Source organism: Oryx dammah, unplaced genomic scaffold (genome assembly GCF_014754425.2).
Source record: "Oryx dammah isolate SB20612 unplaced genomic scaffold, SCBI_Odam_1.1 HiC_scaffold_2, whole genome shotgun sequence".
Lineage (NCBI taxonomy): Eukaryota > Metazoa > Chordata > Mammalia > Artiodactyla > Bovidae > Oryx > Oryx dammah.
The window spans coordinates 8,221,931-8,242,609 of record NW_024070186.1 but is presented as its reverse complement, the minus strand read 5'-3'; the positions used below and the strand labels follow the sequence as shown (position 1 = coordinate 8,242,609).

The 20,679-nt window shown below is 41.8% G+C and overlaps 1 protein-coding gene across 3 annotated transcripts in view; it reads right to left on the bottom strand.

Annotated features, from left to right (window-relative positions):
* HLCS (holocarboxylase synthetase) overlaps positions 1-20,679 on the bottom strand; it is a 208,076-nt gene that overhangs the window by 120,415 nt on the left and 66,982 nt on the right. For all 3 annotated transcript variants that reach the window (XM_040264201.1, XM_040264200.1, XM_040264202.1), the window contains one exon: positions 8,741-9,012. In XM_040264201.1, coding sequence (XP_040120135.1) covers positions 8,741-9,012 — 272 coding nt within the window. The remainder of the gene's footprint in view (positions 1-8,740; positions 9,013-20,679) is intronic.

Here is a 20,679-nt window from a genome sequence, read left to right as displayed (position 1 = left end):
GAAATACCTCCCTGCCAAGCAATGACTTCATCACTCTCCTTCTCGCTAATTTGAATACTCTTGTGGGAGAGCCAAACAAAAAATGAAAATGATGAATGACTCCTTGTGCAACGCAGAAAAAATGTGGTGTTTGGGATCTCGACGTGATGGAATACCCCTCATGCAGAAACAGAACATGCTTCTGTCCAAAACAAAGATGCAGAAACGAGAGTATTTCAGAGCTCCAAGGGCGTCTGGCCAAATGGTAAGTGTGCAGAAGACTTTAAAGGGCCAGATGAAAGCAAATCAACCCTCACCTCCAGAACAGGTAAGTGTTTTATTTGAAAGAAAAACAGAAGTTTTTCTAAGTAAATCACAAAGCCAAGTCAGGGAAGAAACAGTAGAAGGGGAGAGGGATGCTAAAAAGGGGAAAAGAAAAATATCTGCTTGATTATCCAACACATTCACTAATTTTTACCAGCGTAAGTTTTTTAACCCAGAGCTCAGCCTTCATTTTCTCATCACATACATACAGGTAAGCAGTCACACTGCAATTATCATGAACACTAAATTCTAATGATATTTAAAATCTTTTCCACATAGGAGTTAATGTTAATTCATAAACTGAATTTTGTGGGTTTTCTGTGTTTAGAGAGGTTTTTTAATTAATCACATATTTGAGGTATAACAGGATGTAAAATTAAGGTACACATGTTAATCCACCACATTTATATACTGTAATATCCTTGCCACTGCAGCAATAATTAGCAGTTCAATCATGTGACCTAATTATCATTTCTTTTTAGTGACTGGAATAATTAGATTCTGGTCTCTTGCAAGTCTGATGATTATAATACAATATTGTTGTCTACATCCACTATACTGTACATAAGATCTCTACTCAGTGCAAATCTGTATCCTTAAGAAAAAAACCCCCACCCTCCAGCTCCTGATAACCACTTCTTTACTGTGTTTATGAGTCTGGCTTTTTTTAAGATTCCACATACAAGTGATATCAGGCAGTACTTGTCTTCCTCTGTCTGCCTGACCTCACTTGGCATAGTGTCCTCAAGGTCTAGCCATACTGCTATATAATCAAGTCTTTAAAATGCTGTTTTCTTGTCATACATTTCTTGCTGCATTAGAACCTCGGATCATATCCTCAATCTTCATTTTTGCTATTTCCAGAGAGGTTGCCATCAGCTGTCTCCATATGAGAAAAGTGCCCATCTTAGTTGGCAGGCAGAGAGGAGTTTTAAACCAGCACTTGCTGGCCAACCTGTTCCATGTCAGAAGCTGTCCCACAGGCTGTTGATGCTTCCCTTTGACCTCTGAGACATGACTGGCTCTCCTGAATGGGCATCACTACATTTTAGCCATTTTTTTTACAATGAGAAGTCATGAAATTTGCCCCAGACCAGTAGCCAGTGAAACTCCACTGCCTGTTCTGCCATCAGTATCCCATGCTGGCCCAGGGTACAAGCTCACTCTGGATGCCCTAACATCATCTAAATGGCCCTGTTGCTAACAAATAACTCCTTTGCACTTTACAACGATAGCAGAAAACATCCCACGTGTCAGAAGACTCAACTCCTTTCTAAATTACAGTCAAAACTCTTGGCTTTCTCCCTAAGGTAAAACTGGACTGAGATTTTTAAGGGACCTCCATACAGTTCTCCATAGTGGCTGTACCAATTTACATTCCCACCAGCCTTGTCTCCACACCCTCTACAGCATTTACTGTTTCTGGATTTTGGGATAAGGGCCATTCTGGCTGGCATGAGGTGATATTTCATTGGAGTTTGCTTTTTTTTAAAAAAATAAATTTATTTATTTTTAATTGGGGGATGATCAATTTACAATATAGTGTTGGTTTCTGCCATATATCAACATATTGTCAGCCGGCTATACCCAATACAAAGCAAATAGTTTATAAGGGGGGAAAAAAAAAAATCTGGACTGAGATTTAAAAAAAGAAAACTTTTGTCACATTTATTGCCTTTTCTAGCCCCAAACCTTGCTTTACCTTGCGTCATCTTTTGTGGTCCTTTATTACTGGTTTAAATATAACCAATAAGAGACATTCATACTAAATCAAATATAGTATAAAATCAAACAATTCTGCAGAGTAACAGATATCTGAGATGTTTGAGGAAAATCAAGAGAATGAAACAGTAGCAAATCCATGCAAAAGGTCTGGAGGAAGATACAGATAATACACAAGGCAAACCCATGGGACTAATAAATACCTTCAGACTGTTAAATTTTTGGCTTTTTTGAATTGACTATCATTTTCATATGGCACAAGAGTCAATTAAGTCAAATAATTTTAAGGATTAAGATTTAAATAAAGAGAAAGTTTGATTTAAAAAAGAGAGCATGAACTGGCTACACATGTTGTAAGGGAACCACAAACAGAATCAACTATGTTTTCTCATCTTTCCAGAAAAGCTCAACTCAAACAACACATTTTTCGCAAAACAATAACCACTGAGGAGCCATTGTGCCTCTGGTACAATAAGAAAAAATTGTCAAAATCTTCAATAAAAACTCCACCCCAAGGAAACGCACCTCAAGAACCCAAGTCAAGCTGACAATGATTTGCTTCATGATGCTCACAGCACCACCACCGGAAGAATGCATTGGTCAAAAAAGGAATCATATCTAAAATCTAAGGAACAATGAGAATTCAACAACATGAGCTATGCACTAAGAGCTTAGCAGACATTTTACATACATCCTCACCCTATCCTGGAGCTGAACGGGGGCTCCTAGAAGGAATGTCCCACATCTACTCTATTCCCCACTGGGTCCCAGAGCCTAGTGCGGAATCCTGCACACAGCTGGTGCTGAAGAGAAATTAGCTGAGGGATTGAACTGGGAAAGAAAAGATAAGTTAAAGAGCTGAGACTATTACCAGCTACTTCACATAGACAAGGAAATGGAAGCTTGAAAGGTTACTGATTTGCCTGAGGTTACTCATGTGGCAAATGGTGGACCTGCAATTCCAACCCAGGGCAGCAATATTCCACATTAAGCTCTAAGCCCCTAGGTCAACCGAGATATTTGATCCTCAGTCATGGGAAATGAGCGAGCACAGGAAACTAGGCAGTTTCTGAAAATAGGGTCTGTGCTGTGCTGCGCTGCGCTTCAGTCCAACTCTTTGTGACCCCGTGGACTGCAAATAGCCAGGCTCCTCTGTCCATGGGGATTCTCCAGGCAAGAACACTGGAGTGGGTTGCTGCGCCCTCCTCCGGGAGAATCTTCCCAACCCAGGGATCGAATCCTGGTCTCCCACATTGCAGGTGGATTCTTAACCCATCTGAACCACCAAGGGAAGCTCACCATAGGATCTAGGTTTACCGAAAAGTCTGGTTTACCCTCAAAGATTAAGACTGCCACCCACCACTGAGAACATGCAAGACTGTGCTTTGAGTTTGGAGGAGGGTCCAGAGGAAGAGCTTCCAAGCACAGCAGACTGTCCGACATGTCCCTGGAGTGTTTCATCACTCACAAGGTATCGGCTTGATGGTCACGTTCAGTCTCACTTTTCTATACAGTAAAATGTGGGGAACTTTCAGGTTGTTAAACGTTGTTCAACATGGAGAGAGAGGCAGAAAGAAGGTCCAGTTCTAATGAAAACACTATCTAAATAGAACACGCTGTCATTATCACAGAATGGCAAGCATCATAATAATTTTGCCCTACTGAAAAAAATAAAATCAGTTTAAAAATACAAACTAAACATCCCAAAACACTAACAATTAATATGGAAACATTTCTGGAAAACAATAGACCATTTTATCATTTGATTCCAGGAGTTTTGCATGTGAAAGTTTAACTTATTCAGGTGTTCAGTTGAGACCAAGAAAACAAAAGCATTTGATAGAGAATTGGCTAGAATAACTCTTCAGGCATGACCAGCGGAGTCAAAGGCTGGAGTTACACTGTAAACCTTAATTTAGAAGTAAACATTAAAATGAAGGTCTCTTTAAATTCTCCAATAATTTTCACTTTAAAAGTACAAAGTTGGCCCATAAAAAAGCTCACGCTAATTTATTTCAAAGCAATCAACTTCTTAAAAACCCTTTATTTCACAATTAGGCTAACATCCCGTTAATTTGGGACACTTACCAACGTATTTATCCCTTGCTCATTACCTATGTGCACATTAAGAGTACACCGATAACACAATACAGGCATTAATATGTAAAACATCAACAAAAGCCATCTGGAAAGCTAATGAATAATCAAGGGATTTCAAATTAAACTACAGAATTTTCCCTTAGAATCTTTAGGACAACACTGTCAAGTTCAATCTATTCACTTCGCCTCCAGAATCAATTTTTCAAACTTTATGACAGGTCTAATCGCTTCCACCTGTGTCTCCAGCTTGACTCTTGACTGGCATGCTACCAGCCAGGGTGGAAATGTAGACAAAGACCCCTATTAGGATCCGGCTGTTTCTCTACTGTGAGGTCACTCAGCCATTAAATTAGTTCCAGCCCAGTTTCTGTCCTCTCAGGCCTCCACTTGTGGGGAGGAGGGTGTGCAGTAGAGCGAGTTAGGGGAGCAGAGTCAGAAGACAAGAAAGGCGGAAAGAGATGTTAGGGGCTGACTGGACACGTATGCGAAGGGCGGAAGGAGATGTTAGGGGTTGACCCCGGGACACGTACGCGAAAGACGCAAGGAGATGTTGGGGCTGACTGGACACGTATGTGAAAGACGCAAGGAGATGTTGGGGCTGACTGGACACGTATGCGAAGGGTGGAAGGAGATATTAGGGGCTGACGGGACACATATGCGAAAGGCGTTAAGATGTTAGGGGCTGTGGGACACATAGGCAGAGCGGTGAGAACCTGGGACTGGCCCCAGATTGTGACACACAAAAAACAGTATCTTTCTTAAACGATGCTGGCTCTTCTCCCCTGTGCGATTTCCCCCAAATACGTTTTAGTGACTTGAGTGGATTGTTTCTCCTTGTCTTTCCCTCTGCTTGGAGAAAGTCCACCGTTTCCCATACAAGGTTTCCTCAAAGGACGCTGAAGCTAGTTCACAGAACCATTTCGGCCTTGGAGGTTACTGAGAGCCAGGAAGGTGGACAGGGTATAGGATTCTGACTCCAGGATCACTCCATTCGGAGGAGCTCAGGTGTTTCTGATGCCCAGATCATAGAACTGAGGCAAGCTAGGCCCAAGAGGATGAGAATGCCAAGGTCACAGAGCTAAATGATGATGAAATCTTCAGGTCCAGTGTTTCTACCAGACAGTGAGCTTTACGCGTGACACAGAAACTGCTCCAAAACCTTCACTGATCAGTCTGCTCCTCATCCAGCGCCATGTTATGTGCTGTGACCACTTCTCTCTGTCTGCCCAAACTCCCAGGCTCAGACCAAGAAGAGGTGCACAGACGTGTGTGCATGAACTGAGTGTGCCCTGGGAACGGCTTCCTCCAGGGCACTGTGCGGTTAGGGCAGCACACTCCCCGCTTCCCCCGGTGCCCAACACAGGGCCTGGCGTACAGCAAGCACTCCATAAATACTGACTCCACATAGGAGGAAGGCAAACTTAAGTGTGAGAAATCAAGGGACTTCAACAATGGTAAGAAAATAAACCTACTTAACAAAGAAATCTAAATTATTCTTTACAAATTAAAACAAAACAAAACAAAACCAGCCCATGTGTGGCCAGTTCATCCAGGATGTATACAAGGATGCAAAGAGAATCAGTATGAATGAGTTCATCTGGCTTACCACACACTGTGGCTTCACACCTAAATTGTTTCCATCTCTGATCACTGAACTATCGCTCAAATAAAAGACAACTGCACAATTACCATAATGGCTCAGTTACCCTAAGCCTGCGCTCCAAGGTCTAGTTTTCCCCTTCCCGCCTTCCCTAGGGCTGACGGTCAATCAATGCTTATCACGAGATTCCACTAAATGTGCAGCGCTCTGGACCAAACCAGGTCAGAGTCAGCACCTGGAGGCACTTGTCCAGCAGTGAGGAGGGCTGAGCACTGACCAATCCACACCCCCTTGTCTGGGACCCCACCACCAGCGGCAGCTCACATCTTCAAATGGCTTCCCAGGTCTGCAGCCACAGGACTGACCGCGGAACACAGTGAAGGTTCCCTGGTCCAGACGCAGGACTAAACCCATGGCCCTGGTGGGACTCTTCCCAACCAGCTGAGCTAACTGGTCATAAGAAAAGCTATCAGGAAATAACTCAGGGGGAAAAAAAAGACTGTCTCAGTGAACCAAAATCAGAATTTACCTTGTGTTACCCTGACCATCAGGCAGAAAATGCATTTCGTGGTTAGAAATACATGTTTAAAAAAAAAAAAAAAAAAAAAGCCTGGGGTGGGGGATTCAGGGTGAAATTAAACTCTTCCAACCAGACTTGGCTGGGTGGCTTGCCATGTCAGACTATCCGGGAAACAGCACTCGCTCACGTGGTTTTTGCTCTGTATTACTGGAGGGCGAGTCCTCAGGGCCATCAAACACCTTGATGTTATCAGCAAGCCACTCCTTCATCTCCCCCTGCTCTCCCTTGTCCTCAGAGCTCCTTCCCCTCTACAGAACCACTGGCCAAGCTTTAACTGGGGCAGGAGGTGACGGTGGTGGTGGTTCACGGCTTCAAGACCAGCCTGCTCCCCTGCCAGGAGATCAAATGAAAGCTTTCGGTGTTACCTCAGTGTCACAGTAGCTTAAGCCTGGCTTGTGGCCAAAGAAGCACACACAGCCTCCAACAATTTGTCCAAAGAAAAAGGTCCAAATCCTCCTGGATTCGTAGTAACATCAGGAAGTTACCTCTAATGACACTGAATAAGCAGCGAAATAAAACCAGAGTTACCTGAAAATAACTTTCCAACTATGATTTTAACTTTTGCAAGCATGGGGCCATCATGATGTATTATATACTACTTAAAGGCCTCCTGCTAATTTTTTAGCAGCCTGACAAACAGAAAGTACAAACAGAAGTTAGAAAGACTTCTAACTGCCCTCTAATACCTGCCCTCCTCTCCTCCTGGTTAACAGGAACCTAATTTTCAGTAGATTCATCGATGCCAAGTACAAAGATGGCATTTATTTCCTAGTCGTCCTTGGAGGTAAATACGGTCATGTTTAGCCCTGGGAGATGAACAAAAACATCATGAGCAACTTCTGAAAGAGCCCATATGTGGACACGCCCCAATTTACACTCTCCTTTGCTCACCAGGTAAAATGAGAGAGAATATAAAAGCTTGGGTTACCTCTTGGCACCCACTCTAGCAAGGTACCCGCAAGCCCTCTTGGTAACACATTGCCCACTGCCCAAATGTTTCAAGATTGCCCCAATACAAAATATTCTTCACTATTGTCCTCAAAAATGGTCTGGAAGTGCCAATGTTTTTCCATCTGAATTTCGCCTCCCAAAAATTTTTTGTTAAATATTCTGTCTGATTTTTTATTTGGCAGATATGATTAGAATAGTCAATATAATAGTGTGCACTGGAGTAGCAAAAGATTATCATAGAGTTTGTACAAGCAAGCAATAATTGCTCCATACAAATACAGGCTTTTTCTTCTCTATGGGAACACCAAGGATTGGGGAGTGGAGGCAGGAGACGATGGCAACACTGAAATTAAAAAAAAAAAAACAAACACAAAACAACTCGGGAGACAAGACCTATTCATTGCCATTGCTCATATTCCCCTTTCCACTTTGTCTCCTCACTGCTAATTCCCCTATAGTAACGCTGTTTCTACATCCTGAACATACACTAAAATTGCTGTTTCCATGACTGAGCATGAGAGTCACGAAATCCTAAAATTATCTCATCACCTTATATCAACATACTAGCAAATTCCAGAAATTATTGTTCAGAAGAAAAGCCAAAATATTTCCATACGTTCCACATGCTGAATTATGTATCTGCCTAATTATGTGGTTCCACACGTGAAAGTGCCCAGAAACCATGAAGGGGGTGGGGGATTTTGCAGTCTTAACGTTCCTCAAATTTTAGTCCTATGTTGAAGGAAGATTCATGCCCTCTATAACCCTACTTTTTAAACTATCTCAACATAAAAGTATTAATTAATAGAGACTAATTTGGAGTTTAAAATTAACCTTCATCTGTTTCCCATTGTTTAACCTTTAATCAAAGTCCATGAAACAGAAGAAATAAGAAGGAAAACTTGAAATAAGACTGAATTTCCAACATCCCAATGGGATTACAGAGTGCTTTAAAAATGCATTGGATAGCAACATACCAAAACAGGTACGTACAAAGCTCCTGTTTATTTCAACTGAACACAGCTTACATGGTTCAAATTTGCTATGCTAATACTCCGCAAACATCTTAAACTGGTTATAACATCTCAACACTAGTTATAACAGAGTAAAATGGCAACGTGAACAATAGCGCCACCTGTCAAACACCTTTTTTTCATAATATTCTTTTTCCCAAAGACATTGTGAAAGGTCAGATTAAAGGAAGACAGACACAAGGCACAGAAGTCCCTCATTCTTTAAAACACAGATCTCTGACCCAAGAACTTTAATTTCTCCATCTACAGACAGGTGTATTGCCAGTGGTATAGTAAAGAGTTATCGCTCTAATCTTCATGATTAAGTTATGAATAAGCTATTGCTTTAAGCATAGCATTAAGTTATTGCTCTAAACCTTCCTCCCTCTCCCTGAGCACTGGTTGGAGAGAAGCATCAAGATATCTGGGGTTCTCCAAGCAAATACAGAAACCAGCCTGGCCAGGACTTACCCATCCAGAAGACTCATTGTGGTGGGCGTCACTTCGGCAAACAGAATGACTTTTCCAAGTTTCCTTGTCTTCAGGTTTTGTCGGTAGATCTCGAAGTCAAAGTTTTCTGATGAGAAGGACTCCGTGTCAGTCACCACGGGTATGGCGGATGGGGTGATTTCTATTTCAGACGTGTAGGATGAAATGAATTTCAGGGAGAGCTTGCTGGATCTTATTACTCCTTCAGGATCCACATGTTTCCGCAGCCACTGCATAAGAGGATCCCGGATTTCCTGTGCCATAAAGAAAGAAGTGGGAAGGTCATAATTTGGCATTACATTAGATGATGGTAGCTTTCCCTTAAAATGTCACTTTGGTAAGAAAAGTACTTCCTAATTCATGGCCAATAAAAGCTGGTTAACATATTCTGAACATAAAAACTACCATACAATAGACAATGAGTACACTAAGTATGGGCTTCCTGGTGGCTCAGTGGAAAGAATCCGCCTGCCAGTGCAAGAGGTTTGGGTTCAGTCCCAGGGTGGGGAAGATGCCCTGGAGAAGGAAATGGCAACCCAGTCCATTATTCTTGCCTGGAGAATTCCATGGACAGAGGAGCCTGGCGGGCTACAGTCCATGGGGTCACAAAAGAGTCAGACATGACTTAGCAACTAAACAACAACACTGCTGCTGCTAAGTCGCTTCAGTCGTGTCTGGCTCTGCGTGACCCCATAGATGGCAGCCCACCAGGCTCCCCCAACCCTGGGATTCTCCAGGCAAGAACACTGGAGTGGGTTGCCATTGCCTTCTCCAACAACAACACTAAGTATACCTATATTATAAAATTATGAGCTGGTTCAAAAAGCAAGATCCAGGGAAATAGGCACATTTCTATCCTATACTAGATACTAAATTCTCAAAAGTCTTTCCTTTCCAGTTCTAGAGTTCATTAGTGATCCTCTAGGCCTCTATACATTTTACAGTAAGTTTTTAACCTTATACATCCAACTCTCAAAGAAATTCATTATCTAGGTGAAAAGTCACAGGAGACAAAGTACTAAGATACTAGAGCATTTCCTCTCAGCTTCTGCAGGACCTACACTTTGTCTCGTAGACAAGCTGACCACCACCAGCCACTGACAGGCCACCAACAGTGAAAGGAATGGAGTACCCAAGATGCTTTCACTTTACCCCAAATGCAGTCCGTGGAGGGGAAGGCAGAAGTCCAGTACTTACAACCTAACCTAGTTCGGAACTCTCTATCCTACCTCCCAGGAAGCTGTAACTTCCTCTTGGACCCTGGGAGACCCGGGGCCTCCCCCTCGGGTGGAGCATCAGGGGATTCAGGTGGGGAAGTCAGCATCCCAAGGGGCCGGCACAAAACATATTAAAATCTGTTACAGGAAGTGCTGATCTGAACTCCTGGGCTCTCGTCACACAAATGCCAGGCACTTCCAAAGAGGAGACGAGGCCTTCTGTTAGCATCCAGGGTCTGTCCCAAAGCTCTGCATGCCTAAGAGAAGCAGCTTCAATGATGAAATTTCATTTAACCAAATTCACTTGATGAAGCTTTAAAACTCAGTTCCCCTTTGCAGAAAACACAGAGGCTAGAGGAACAAGTTAAATGGTTTCAGAAGGAAGTGATCAGAAGAAATCCAGAGGGTGAGACATTTTATAGCACAAGAATCTTCAAGTGTGTGTGTGTGAAAACAAATCTGAATTTCCTTCAACACATTGAACAGCTGGATGTTATAAGGGCACCGCACAAGCTAAAGACACATCAGTGGATAGGTTAAATCACGCACACAAAGAGAGAGAGAGATGTAAAATAATCTGAAAAATAAACACTTCTTAACTAACTTGGTTTTCATTAACTCAAGCAGGGAGGTAAACAGTTATTCAACAGGTGTAGGTAACGTGATTCCTCTCTATTCAAAGTCAATGAAAGTCAAGATGAAACCAAAAAGAAACAGCCAGCACCAGGTAGAACTTTCAGAACAGGAAGAAAGCAAGGAACCACCTCTGGAGCAAATTATCCGATTGGCCATCTACACATCATTCATCTAATAAACTGTTTTTGAAAGAAACACATAGAGATGTACAAATATGCAAAAGAAATTAAAACTGGAGTAGGCAAGGCACAGGAGGTTTTTATTTTTAATCTTATACTTCTTTCATATAATCTTTCAGGACTTAATCAGGGCAAAGTAAGTTACTCAGAAAAAAGGGAGAAAATAAAAAGATACAAAATGAGGTGAGGAACCTCTTAAGAAATATAACTATATACCATCTATAATTCTCCTAAATATTTATACTCACTATAGTCAAATGCAACTTGTAGCCATCGAGTAAAACTAAGTACACAAGGGTAGTATTTAGGCTCCCCTCCATCCCTATTGTCCCTGGACAAGAGATAAAATTCTGGTCACAAGAAATATCAAAATTACTACCTGTCTGAGGGAATTCCACCTGGTATATGCTATAAAAGGACATAAGTTACAATGATGACTTAAGAGCTGCAGAAGTAGCTGCTAACACATATAAGGAAAAGGGATGAATTAATGAATCTTGGCTTAACTCTACCAATGACGACTAAGAGAGTATAAAAATGCTACTGAAGAAAAAAGTTTGGATCATATGTATCAAGGCAAATGGGTAGACATAAGTAGTATTAACAATCCTCTACCGCCCAAATCTACCTAAATCTTTAAACACAACTACCAGAGAGTGCAAAAATGTCACCGCTTTCAGGAAGACTTCTCTGACTCACAGCCTAGGTTAGGACTATCCTTCATAAACTTAATGACTTTATAGCACTTTTCAAACTGTAATTCCATAGTTCATACAACTATTTACTCAATGTCCCACTGTTTTGCTAGAATAGAACATAAGCTCCATAAAGACAACAAATGTGTGTTTCTGTCTTGCTCCCAACTGTATCCGTGGCACCTGGTACCAAGTGGATATTGCATGCTTAATAAACATTCATTGTATAAATGCACATTAAATTCCATACCAAAATAAAGTCCCACAAGTAACAGACATAAATAGGTACATCAAAGAGGGGAAACCCAGAAAAGGCAATGATAAGAGATGGCCTTGAAATGGATATAATATGCATCAAAAAGAAATGTGAAATTGTTAAGTCAGTTCTGTTGAAAATAAAACAACTGCTATCAAATTCCACCCCAATGAAATTCATAAAAACCTTCTAATTAATGTTATTTTTTTAACATTTGAACTTTAAGAATTTAGTATTTACTTTTCTCTAAGATTTCAGGCTAATTAAATACAATTTAAGTGGAACCAAAAACAACGTTTTATAGTCACATAAATGCTGGCCCCTTTGAATTTACCACAGCACTAGGAAAACACTAGCTATTCTCAAGGAAGGTGAATGTGCCTTTGTTTCCTATTGGGACATGTCACACACAATATGAAAACCCCAAGGAATCCACCAAAAAAAAAGTACTAGAACTAGTAACTTAGTTTTCAGCAAGGCTGCAAAATATAAGGTCAATATAAAAACTGGGTTTATTTCTAGCCATGAATATCTGAAGCCTAAATTTTATTTAAACATCATTTTCAATGGCATCAATAGATGTGAAACATTTAGGTAGAAATTAAAATATGTGCCAGACCTGTACACTGCAAACTATGAAAACAGTGAAAACTTAAATCCTAAATAACTGAAGAGATATACTATGTTCATGGATTAGAAGACTCAATATTATTAAGACATCAATTCTTCTCCAATTTGATCTACAGATTTGATTCAATTCCCATCAAAGTCCTAGCAAGCTTTCTTTTGAAGATGTTGATAAGCTATTTCTAAAACTTAAACAGAAATAGAATAGGCCTAGAATGACCAAAACAATTCGGGGAAGAAAAAAGTTAGAAGATTTCTATTATCTGACTTCAAGACATTATAAAGCTATAGTAATCAAGACAGTATGGTATTGGCTTGATGGTGGTAGTGGTGGTTTAGTCACTAGGTCATGTCCAACTCTTGCGACCCCATGGGCCATAGCCTGTCAGGCTCTTCTATCCATGAGATTTGCCAGGCAAGAACACTGGAATGGGTTGCCATTTCCTTCTCCAGGGAAAATTCCTGACCAGGGATCATAGGTGGCTTCTTTACCACTGAGTCACCAGGGAAGCCCACTATATTGGCTTACAGATAGAAATACATTACTAAAAACAGAATAAAGTCCAGAAATAGGGCCACACATGTATGTTCAATTGATTTTCAACAAGTTAATTCACCTGAAAAAGAATCATCTTTTCAATACATGGTGCTAAAACAAGGGGACAAATGCAAAAAAAAGAAAATCACCAAAATTTAACCCTTACAGGTATACTAAAATTAACTTGAAATGAAACATAGACCTATATGTAAGCAGGTCCAAATGTAATGCTGTAAAACTGAAAATTTTCTGATCTTAGGATAGGTATTAATAAATCTTTTCTCTGAAAGAAAGGAGTGTGAACTCTCAAAGAAAAAAAGAACTAGACTTTATAAAAATTAAGAACCCTAAGAACTGCTGCCATTCAAGGATTAATGTTAAGAAAAATGAAAAGACAATAAACTGAGAGTAACTATTCTTAATATACACATCTGACAAAGGACTTGTATCCAGAATGCAAAACAAAAACAACAACAACAACAAAAAACTTAAAAAAATGATTTTATTTATTTTTGGCTGTGTTGAGTGGGGGCTACTCTGGTTGCGCTGCTCAGCCTCTCACTGTGGCGGCTTCTCTTGTTGTGGAGCACGGGCTCGGGGGCATGTGGGCTCAGTAGTTGCGGCTCCCAGGCTCTAGAGCACAGGCGTAGTACTAGAGGCGCATGGGCGTATCTGCTCCTTGGCATGTGGGATCTTCCCAGATCAGGGATCGAACCTGCGTCTCCTGCATTAGCAGGTAGATTCTTTACCACTGAGATACCAGGAAAGCCCTCCAAAAAACACTCTTAAACATAATTATAAGAAAACAATTCAACTTAGAACAGAAGCAAAAAGATTTGAAAAGACGTTACCCAAAAGAAAATATCAGATGGCCAAAGAGCACATTAAGAGTGCTTGGCATAGTTTATCACCAGGAAAATACAAAGTAAAACCACAGGATACCTCTACACACCCATAAGAATGGTTAAATTTCTTAGTTCTGACAGTATCTAGTGTTGGCAAAGATGGGAAGTAACTGAAACTCATACATTACTGATGGGAAAATAAAATGGTACAACAATTTTGGAAAGCAATTTGGCAGTTTCTTATCAAATTAAACATACACATGCCATATGATCCAGAAATTCGATTCCTAGGAAATTAACCAAAAGAAATGAAAACACACACCAACACAAAGACTTGTATATGAATGGCCATAGGAAGTTTACTCATAATAGCAAAAAAAAAAAAAAAAAATGCAAACAACCCAATGTCCACTAATAGGAAAACAAATAAGTCACGGCAGATCTATACATTGGAACACTACTCAGCAATAAAAATGACCTACTCAGAAGGCAACAAAATGGATGAATCTCAAAAGCATAAGTCTGATTAAAATTAAAATTTAAAAAGACAAGAGTATGTATTGTGTGATTCAACTTACATGAAGTACAAGAGAATTTTGTGGGATTCTGGAAATGTTCGTCTTTAATGACAGTTACTCCAGCATGTATGTATATCAAATCCTACACATAAATAAATACATTTCCTTGAATATCAGCCACACCCAGCAACAATCTTAGGCAACACTAAAGAGCAACTAAAATCCACAAGACTCTGTATCCATTAATGTCCAAAAAGAATACCATTGTCCCTAGTTCTGAAGAAATAAATGCTTAAATTCACATTTAGTGAAAATACACACAAGTGACTATTCCATAGTTAGTTAACATATCATAACATCTGATACATGGGGTACAACTAAGATCAGAGGTATCCAGTTTGCTATGCCCAGGTATGTGAGAGCCATTCCACCCCCTCCCTTGTCTTATCTGCTAAATTTTATCCACCTAGCAAGACTCCATGGGTGAAACATAGCCATCCCTCTAACTCAGCATTGGATTCAAAATACTTATTACCGTCTCTGCGTTCTGTGCTCCTTTTCCCAAGAAACACTAAATAATTGATCTTAACCTTTAAAGGTTATCAATCTCGGAGACACTTATGTCCCACTGTAAATAATCAGATTAGTTGCGCTTCAGCCATAACATTGTAAGTTGCTAGGCAACATTATAACTTTATGAGTCGGTAAATCAGAAAAAAATGAATCTACAAAGACACAGAGTACAAGTTTTTTTAACGGATGTTTCCATTCTCAAACATCAGAGTACACAGGAGTAGAAGAATTTATTTTTAAAAATTCTTACTACTGGTATTTTACAAACAAAACATTCCCAGACAATTTCACATTCACTCAGTGTCTTCACACAAGTGATGAAGGCATAGAAGATTTTTACAATCAAAAGACGACACTCCTGGAAATTCCCTGGTGGTCCAGTGGTTAGGGCTCCGTTCTTCCACTGCAGGGAGCATGAATTCGATCCCTGGTCAGGGAACTCAGATCCCACATGCCTCAAAGCATGGCCAAAAAAAAAAAAAGATGACACTCTTGAAAAAGCAAGACTGTTTTTGGTCCTGATCTCATTTAAAGCAAGGATTGTTCATGTGGCAGCCTTCAGGGTAAACTTTTATTCTGACCACCAGAACCAAACAGAGCAAAGCCTCAGGCAGGGTCTGAGATGAGTGAGTTCCTCCTTAGGTGACTGGTCCCCCGTGAAGACCCTTCTGCTGTCTCAACTCCAACCGACCCACTGCAGTCTGATGCCAGTCGGATTCCTCCTTGGATGGCACTGCTCCCCTGCTTGGATGCCCAAGGCCCCCACCTTCCTGCACCCCCAAATATGCTCAGTCACTGATTCCAACACTGTCACCCCCAGAATGAGCTTCAGTGACTCGCTGCTGAAAGCAGTCTGTCCCCACAAGCATCCAGACAACTGTCACCCACAGACACCCAAGGGCCAAAATGATCCCAGATACACGAAACATCTCTGAAAGAAACGGACACACTTTCCCACACGTGCTCCTGGCCCAGGAGCACTACCCTCATTATGTGGAGACACCCTCTCCAGCTGGACTCTTGGCTGCCGCCTCTTCTACTCCTAAGCATCTGGGACTGAGACCATCCACCTCAGCCCAGGCATCAAATCTGGAACCAAGCCAGCAAGATTTCCTGTGGGGCCCCTGATGATGCTTCTTTCCAGTTTGGTCCCCAAGTAATAATTCATCAGAGTGCTTCTGGCAATGCTGATTCTCAAAATACAAGGGGTCCAGTTTGGCAGTTCCTCAAAGCGTTAAACAGAGTATCAACATATAACCCAGCCATCTCCAAGTATATACTCAAAAGAATGGGAAGCAGAAGCTTCCTCAAACACATACCTCAGCAACACCAATGTTCAGAGCAACACTGTCCACGATAGCCAAAAGGTAGAAACAACCCACATCAGTCAAAAGATGGACAGATGAATGGTTAAACAAAATGTGGTGTATGTACATATATACATAAAATACTCCACGGCATGCATGCATACATATATATAAATACTCCAGTGTATGTGTGTGTGTACATATATACATAAAATACTCCACTGCATGTGTGAATATATATATATTCCAGCGTGTGTATGTGTGTGTATATATATATAAATACTCCAGTGTGAAAATACTCCAGTGTGTGCATGTGTACATATATACATAAAATACTCCACTGTACATACATATATATAAATATGCCAGTGTGTGTATATATACATAAAATACATATATATAAACATTCCACTGTGTGTGTATATATACATAAAATATATATAAATATTCCAGTGTGTGTATATATAAAAAATACTTCAGTGTGTACGTGTGTACATGTGTGTGTGCATATATATATTCCAGTATAATACTCCTGTGTGTGTATATATATATATATATATATACACACATATGTAAATAAAAAATACCCCAGTGCATGTACATGTATTATTCAAGCATAAAAAGAAATCAAGTTTTGATAGACACTATGACATAAATGAACCTTTAAAATATTATGCTGAGTGAAAGAGGCCAGACACAAAAGTACAAATATTGTATGATTCCACTTTTGTGAAATATCTAGAAAAAGTAAATTCATAAAAACAGAAAGTAGAATAGAGGTTACCAGGAGCTGAGTGGAGAGAAAATGAGAAGTTACTGATTAACGGGTATAGAGTTTCTGTTTGAGGTGATGAGAAAGTTTCCAAAATAGTGGAGTGCTTGCACTGTGAGTGTAATTAATGCCATTGAACAGTACAGCTGAAAATGGTTAAAATAACAAATTTGACGTTCAGTTCAGATCAGTTCAGTCGCTCAGTCGTGTCCAACTATTTGCGACCCCATGGGCTGCAGCATACCAGGCTTCCCTTTCCTTCACCAACTCCCAGAGTTTACCCAAACTCATGTCCATTGAGTCAGTGATGCCATCCAACATCTCATCCTCTGTCATCCCCTTCTTCTCTCGCCTTCAGTCTTTACCAGCATCAGGGCCATTTCAAATGAGTCAGCCCTTTGCATCATGTGGCTGAAGTATTAGAGTTTTGTTCCTTCCAATGAACACTCAGGACTGATCTCCTTTAGAATGGACTGCTTGGGTCTCCTTGCAGTCCAAGGGACTCTCAGGAGTCTTCTCCAACACCACAGTTCAAAAACATCAATTCTTTGGTGCTCAGCTATCTTTATGGCACTACTCTTACATTCATACATGACTACTGGAAAAAGCACAGCTTTTGACTATATGGACCTTTGTCGGCAAAGTAATGTCTCTGCTTTTTAATATGCTGTATAGGTTGGTCACAACTTTCCTGCCAAGGAGTAAGCGTCTTTTAAATTAATGGCTGCAGTCACCATCTGCACTGATTTTGGATCCCCCAAAAATAAAGTCTGCCACTGGTTCCACTGTTTCCCCATCTATTTGCCATGAAACTTGACATTAAAGTTTACCAAAAATTTTTAAAAGAGAAGGGGATCAAGATCTCAAGCTGTATTCTCCCCAGAAGCTTCCGGTCTTCTATGCAGCCAGGCCACTGCCCCCTGCCGATTTGCGCTGCATAAGATGAAGTGGAAAGGCAGCCCCGTAACTACAGGGTTGGTAGATGGATGGAGCCCTGACAAGGCTTTTCCCAGGGTTCCTCCTTGCCTTACCCACAAATCACCAAGGGAAGCCACTAGAGTGACTTCTTACAAGTCTTTTCCCGAGTAACTTTTCACCTAGGCAGACAAATGATTGGCAATGTCTCTTGTGGAATGATTTTAGGTTGTCTTCATCAGGTACTAGGCTACATACACCGTATGAAAGTGCTCACTCACTCCATGCAGAGCACTGGGGCTTTAGACAAGGATCCCAACCCTCACTAGCAATGCCACAGCACTATTATCACCATCTACAGAAGAAGAAATGGAACCTTAGATATTCCAAACCACAAAGTCAGTAAGTCACAGAGCTGGAATTTGAAACCACAAAACCAAATCTGGCTCCTAATTCATTGCTCTAATTTCTATCCCACCATCCTCAGTAAGAAGAGCTAACCCAAAATGAAGCAACATAGGAGAAGCCTGTTTACTGTAATCAAAATACCTAAGGCATCACAAAGAAAGATATAAACTCAATATAATATGCAACTATGAAGTAGTGATAAAACAGATGTGGCTTGGAGCTGAGGTGGCATGGGAGGAGAGTGGGTGGTGGGCATAGTTAGAATGTTTGGAAGAGAAACCTGAATCTGAAGACGTTTGGGTCAACTGTGCCTCCTTCAGTTCAGTTCAGTTGCTCAGTCGTGTCCGACTCTCTGAGACCCCATGGACTGCAGCACGCCAGGCTTCCCTGTCCATCACCAACTCCCTCGGAGCTTGCTCAAACTCATGTCCATCCAGTCAGTGATGCCATCCAACCATCTCATCTTCTGTCATCCCCTTCTCTCCTGCCTTTAATCTTTCCCAGCATCAGGGTCTTTTCTAATGAGTCAGTTATTTGCATCAGGTGGCCAAAGTATCGGAGCATCAGCTTCAGCATCAGTCCTTCCAATGAATATTCAGGGTTGATTTCCTTTAGGAAGGACTGGTTTGATCTCCTTGCAGTCCAAGGGACTCTCAACAGTGTTCTCCAACACCACAGTTCAAAAGCATCAAATTTTTCAGCACTCAGCTTTCTTTATTACCCAATTCGCACATCCATACAGGACCACTGGAAAAACCATAGCTTTGACTAGATGGACCTTTGACACCACAGTTTAAAAGCTTCAGTTCTTCAGTGTCCAGCTTTCTTTATGGTCCAGCTCTCACATCCATACAGAACTACTGGAAAAACCATAGCTTTGACTAAACGGACCTTTGACACCACAATTCAAAAACATCAATTCTTCAGCACTCAGCTTTATGGTCCAACTCTCACATCCATATACTGGAAAAACCATAGCTTTGACTAGATGGACCTTTGCAGCAAAGTAATATCTCTGCTTTTTAATATGCTGTCTGGGTTGGTCATAGCTTTTCTTTCCAGGAGTGTCTTTTAATTTCATGGCTACTCAGGCCCAGATGAAGACATTTTCACAAAGAAACAAAATTTTTATCATTTAAGTGAATTACCCGTTCATTGCTCTCTGGTTTCAGCCACAAAGAGATAGCATATTCTAGAGTTCAAGGGAAGGGCTACTTAAGGAACTGTGGGCAGAGCTAAGAGAACCAAAGCAGCAGGGCTGGGGAACACGTGGACCAGCGACAGGCACAGAGGAGGAGTAAGAGGAGAGGGCACCCACAGGGGCTGGGAGCAGAGTGGAGAGAAACCCCTCACCTCTCTCACCCACTGCCAGCACAACCAGGGCCTGGGAAGGCACCCAGAGAACAAGTGGGCAGTGTGAACTGGTCAGTGGCCAACACAAGTGCTGAGAGTGGACACAACCGCTTTCATCAGATCCAACTTCGACTGGTAACTCCACAGCACCAAAGGATTTATGACGAAGGGCATCCGAAATCCAAATCCTAGGCATGGGGGGCTCCTCCCCTGAGTCGAACTTGTCACGGTCATTTCCGGTCCCCAAGGCCTGGGACACAGTAGGCACTCAATAAATGTCTGTTAAAACCTGTATTCCCTTTATTATGTAAAAGTTTCTCTCAGGCTCGGGCTCTGAAAGGCCACGGGTTTACTGCTTTTTTTGTTACCTGCCAACTAGCGAAGACCACAAAAGGCTGGGGCTGGACCCATAAAACAGAGGTAATGAATAAGTCATTTCTAACAAGGCTGCTTTTATAGGCATCACACCTCCGCTGGGCCAAATGGGCTCATTTTAGAGGTGAAATCTATTCTGCAAGTGCGGAGACCGAAAAAATAAAAAGAGAGCGAGCGAGCCGTGGGCGGCACTAAAAGAAAAGGGAGGCGTTCTGGGTCGGAGCTCAACCACCGCTTCTACTCCAGAGGCGCTAACTTCCACTGACGGGGCCCGTGGGTTTGGGGTTCAACATCCGTAGAAATCTCCAGAGCCTTCATTAAGCCGTGCCGGTGTAAAACGCCCGCCATTTGTCCGAGGCCAACACAAACAGGCTCCTAACGGAGCTACGAGTGTTGGCTGGGAAGCCAAGAAAGCTGCGGGTGGGAGCCCAGGATGCGAGCTGGAACGCGAGTGGGGCTGCCCATCGCGCCTCACCCTGAGGGGCACATTCTGACTGGCGCACACGCATGCAGGCACGTACACGCGCGCACGCGCACATACGGATGTGACCCTTCCCCACCTCAGCCATGTTGGGGCGAGCAGCGGGTCTAGAGCGCTAGGCTCTTTTGAAGCATCAGAAGCCCCCCACCCCCCACCCCCCCCCCTCCGTAGGGAGGGGGAGTGAGCCCGGCGTCGGTGAGGCAAGGGTCAGGAAGGGGGGGGCGCG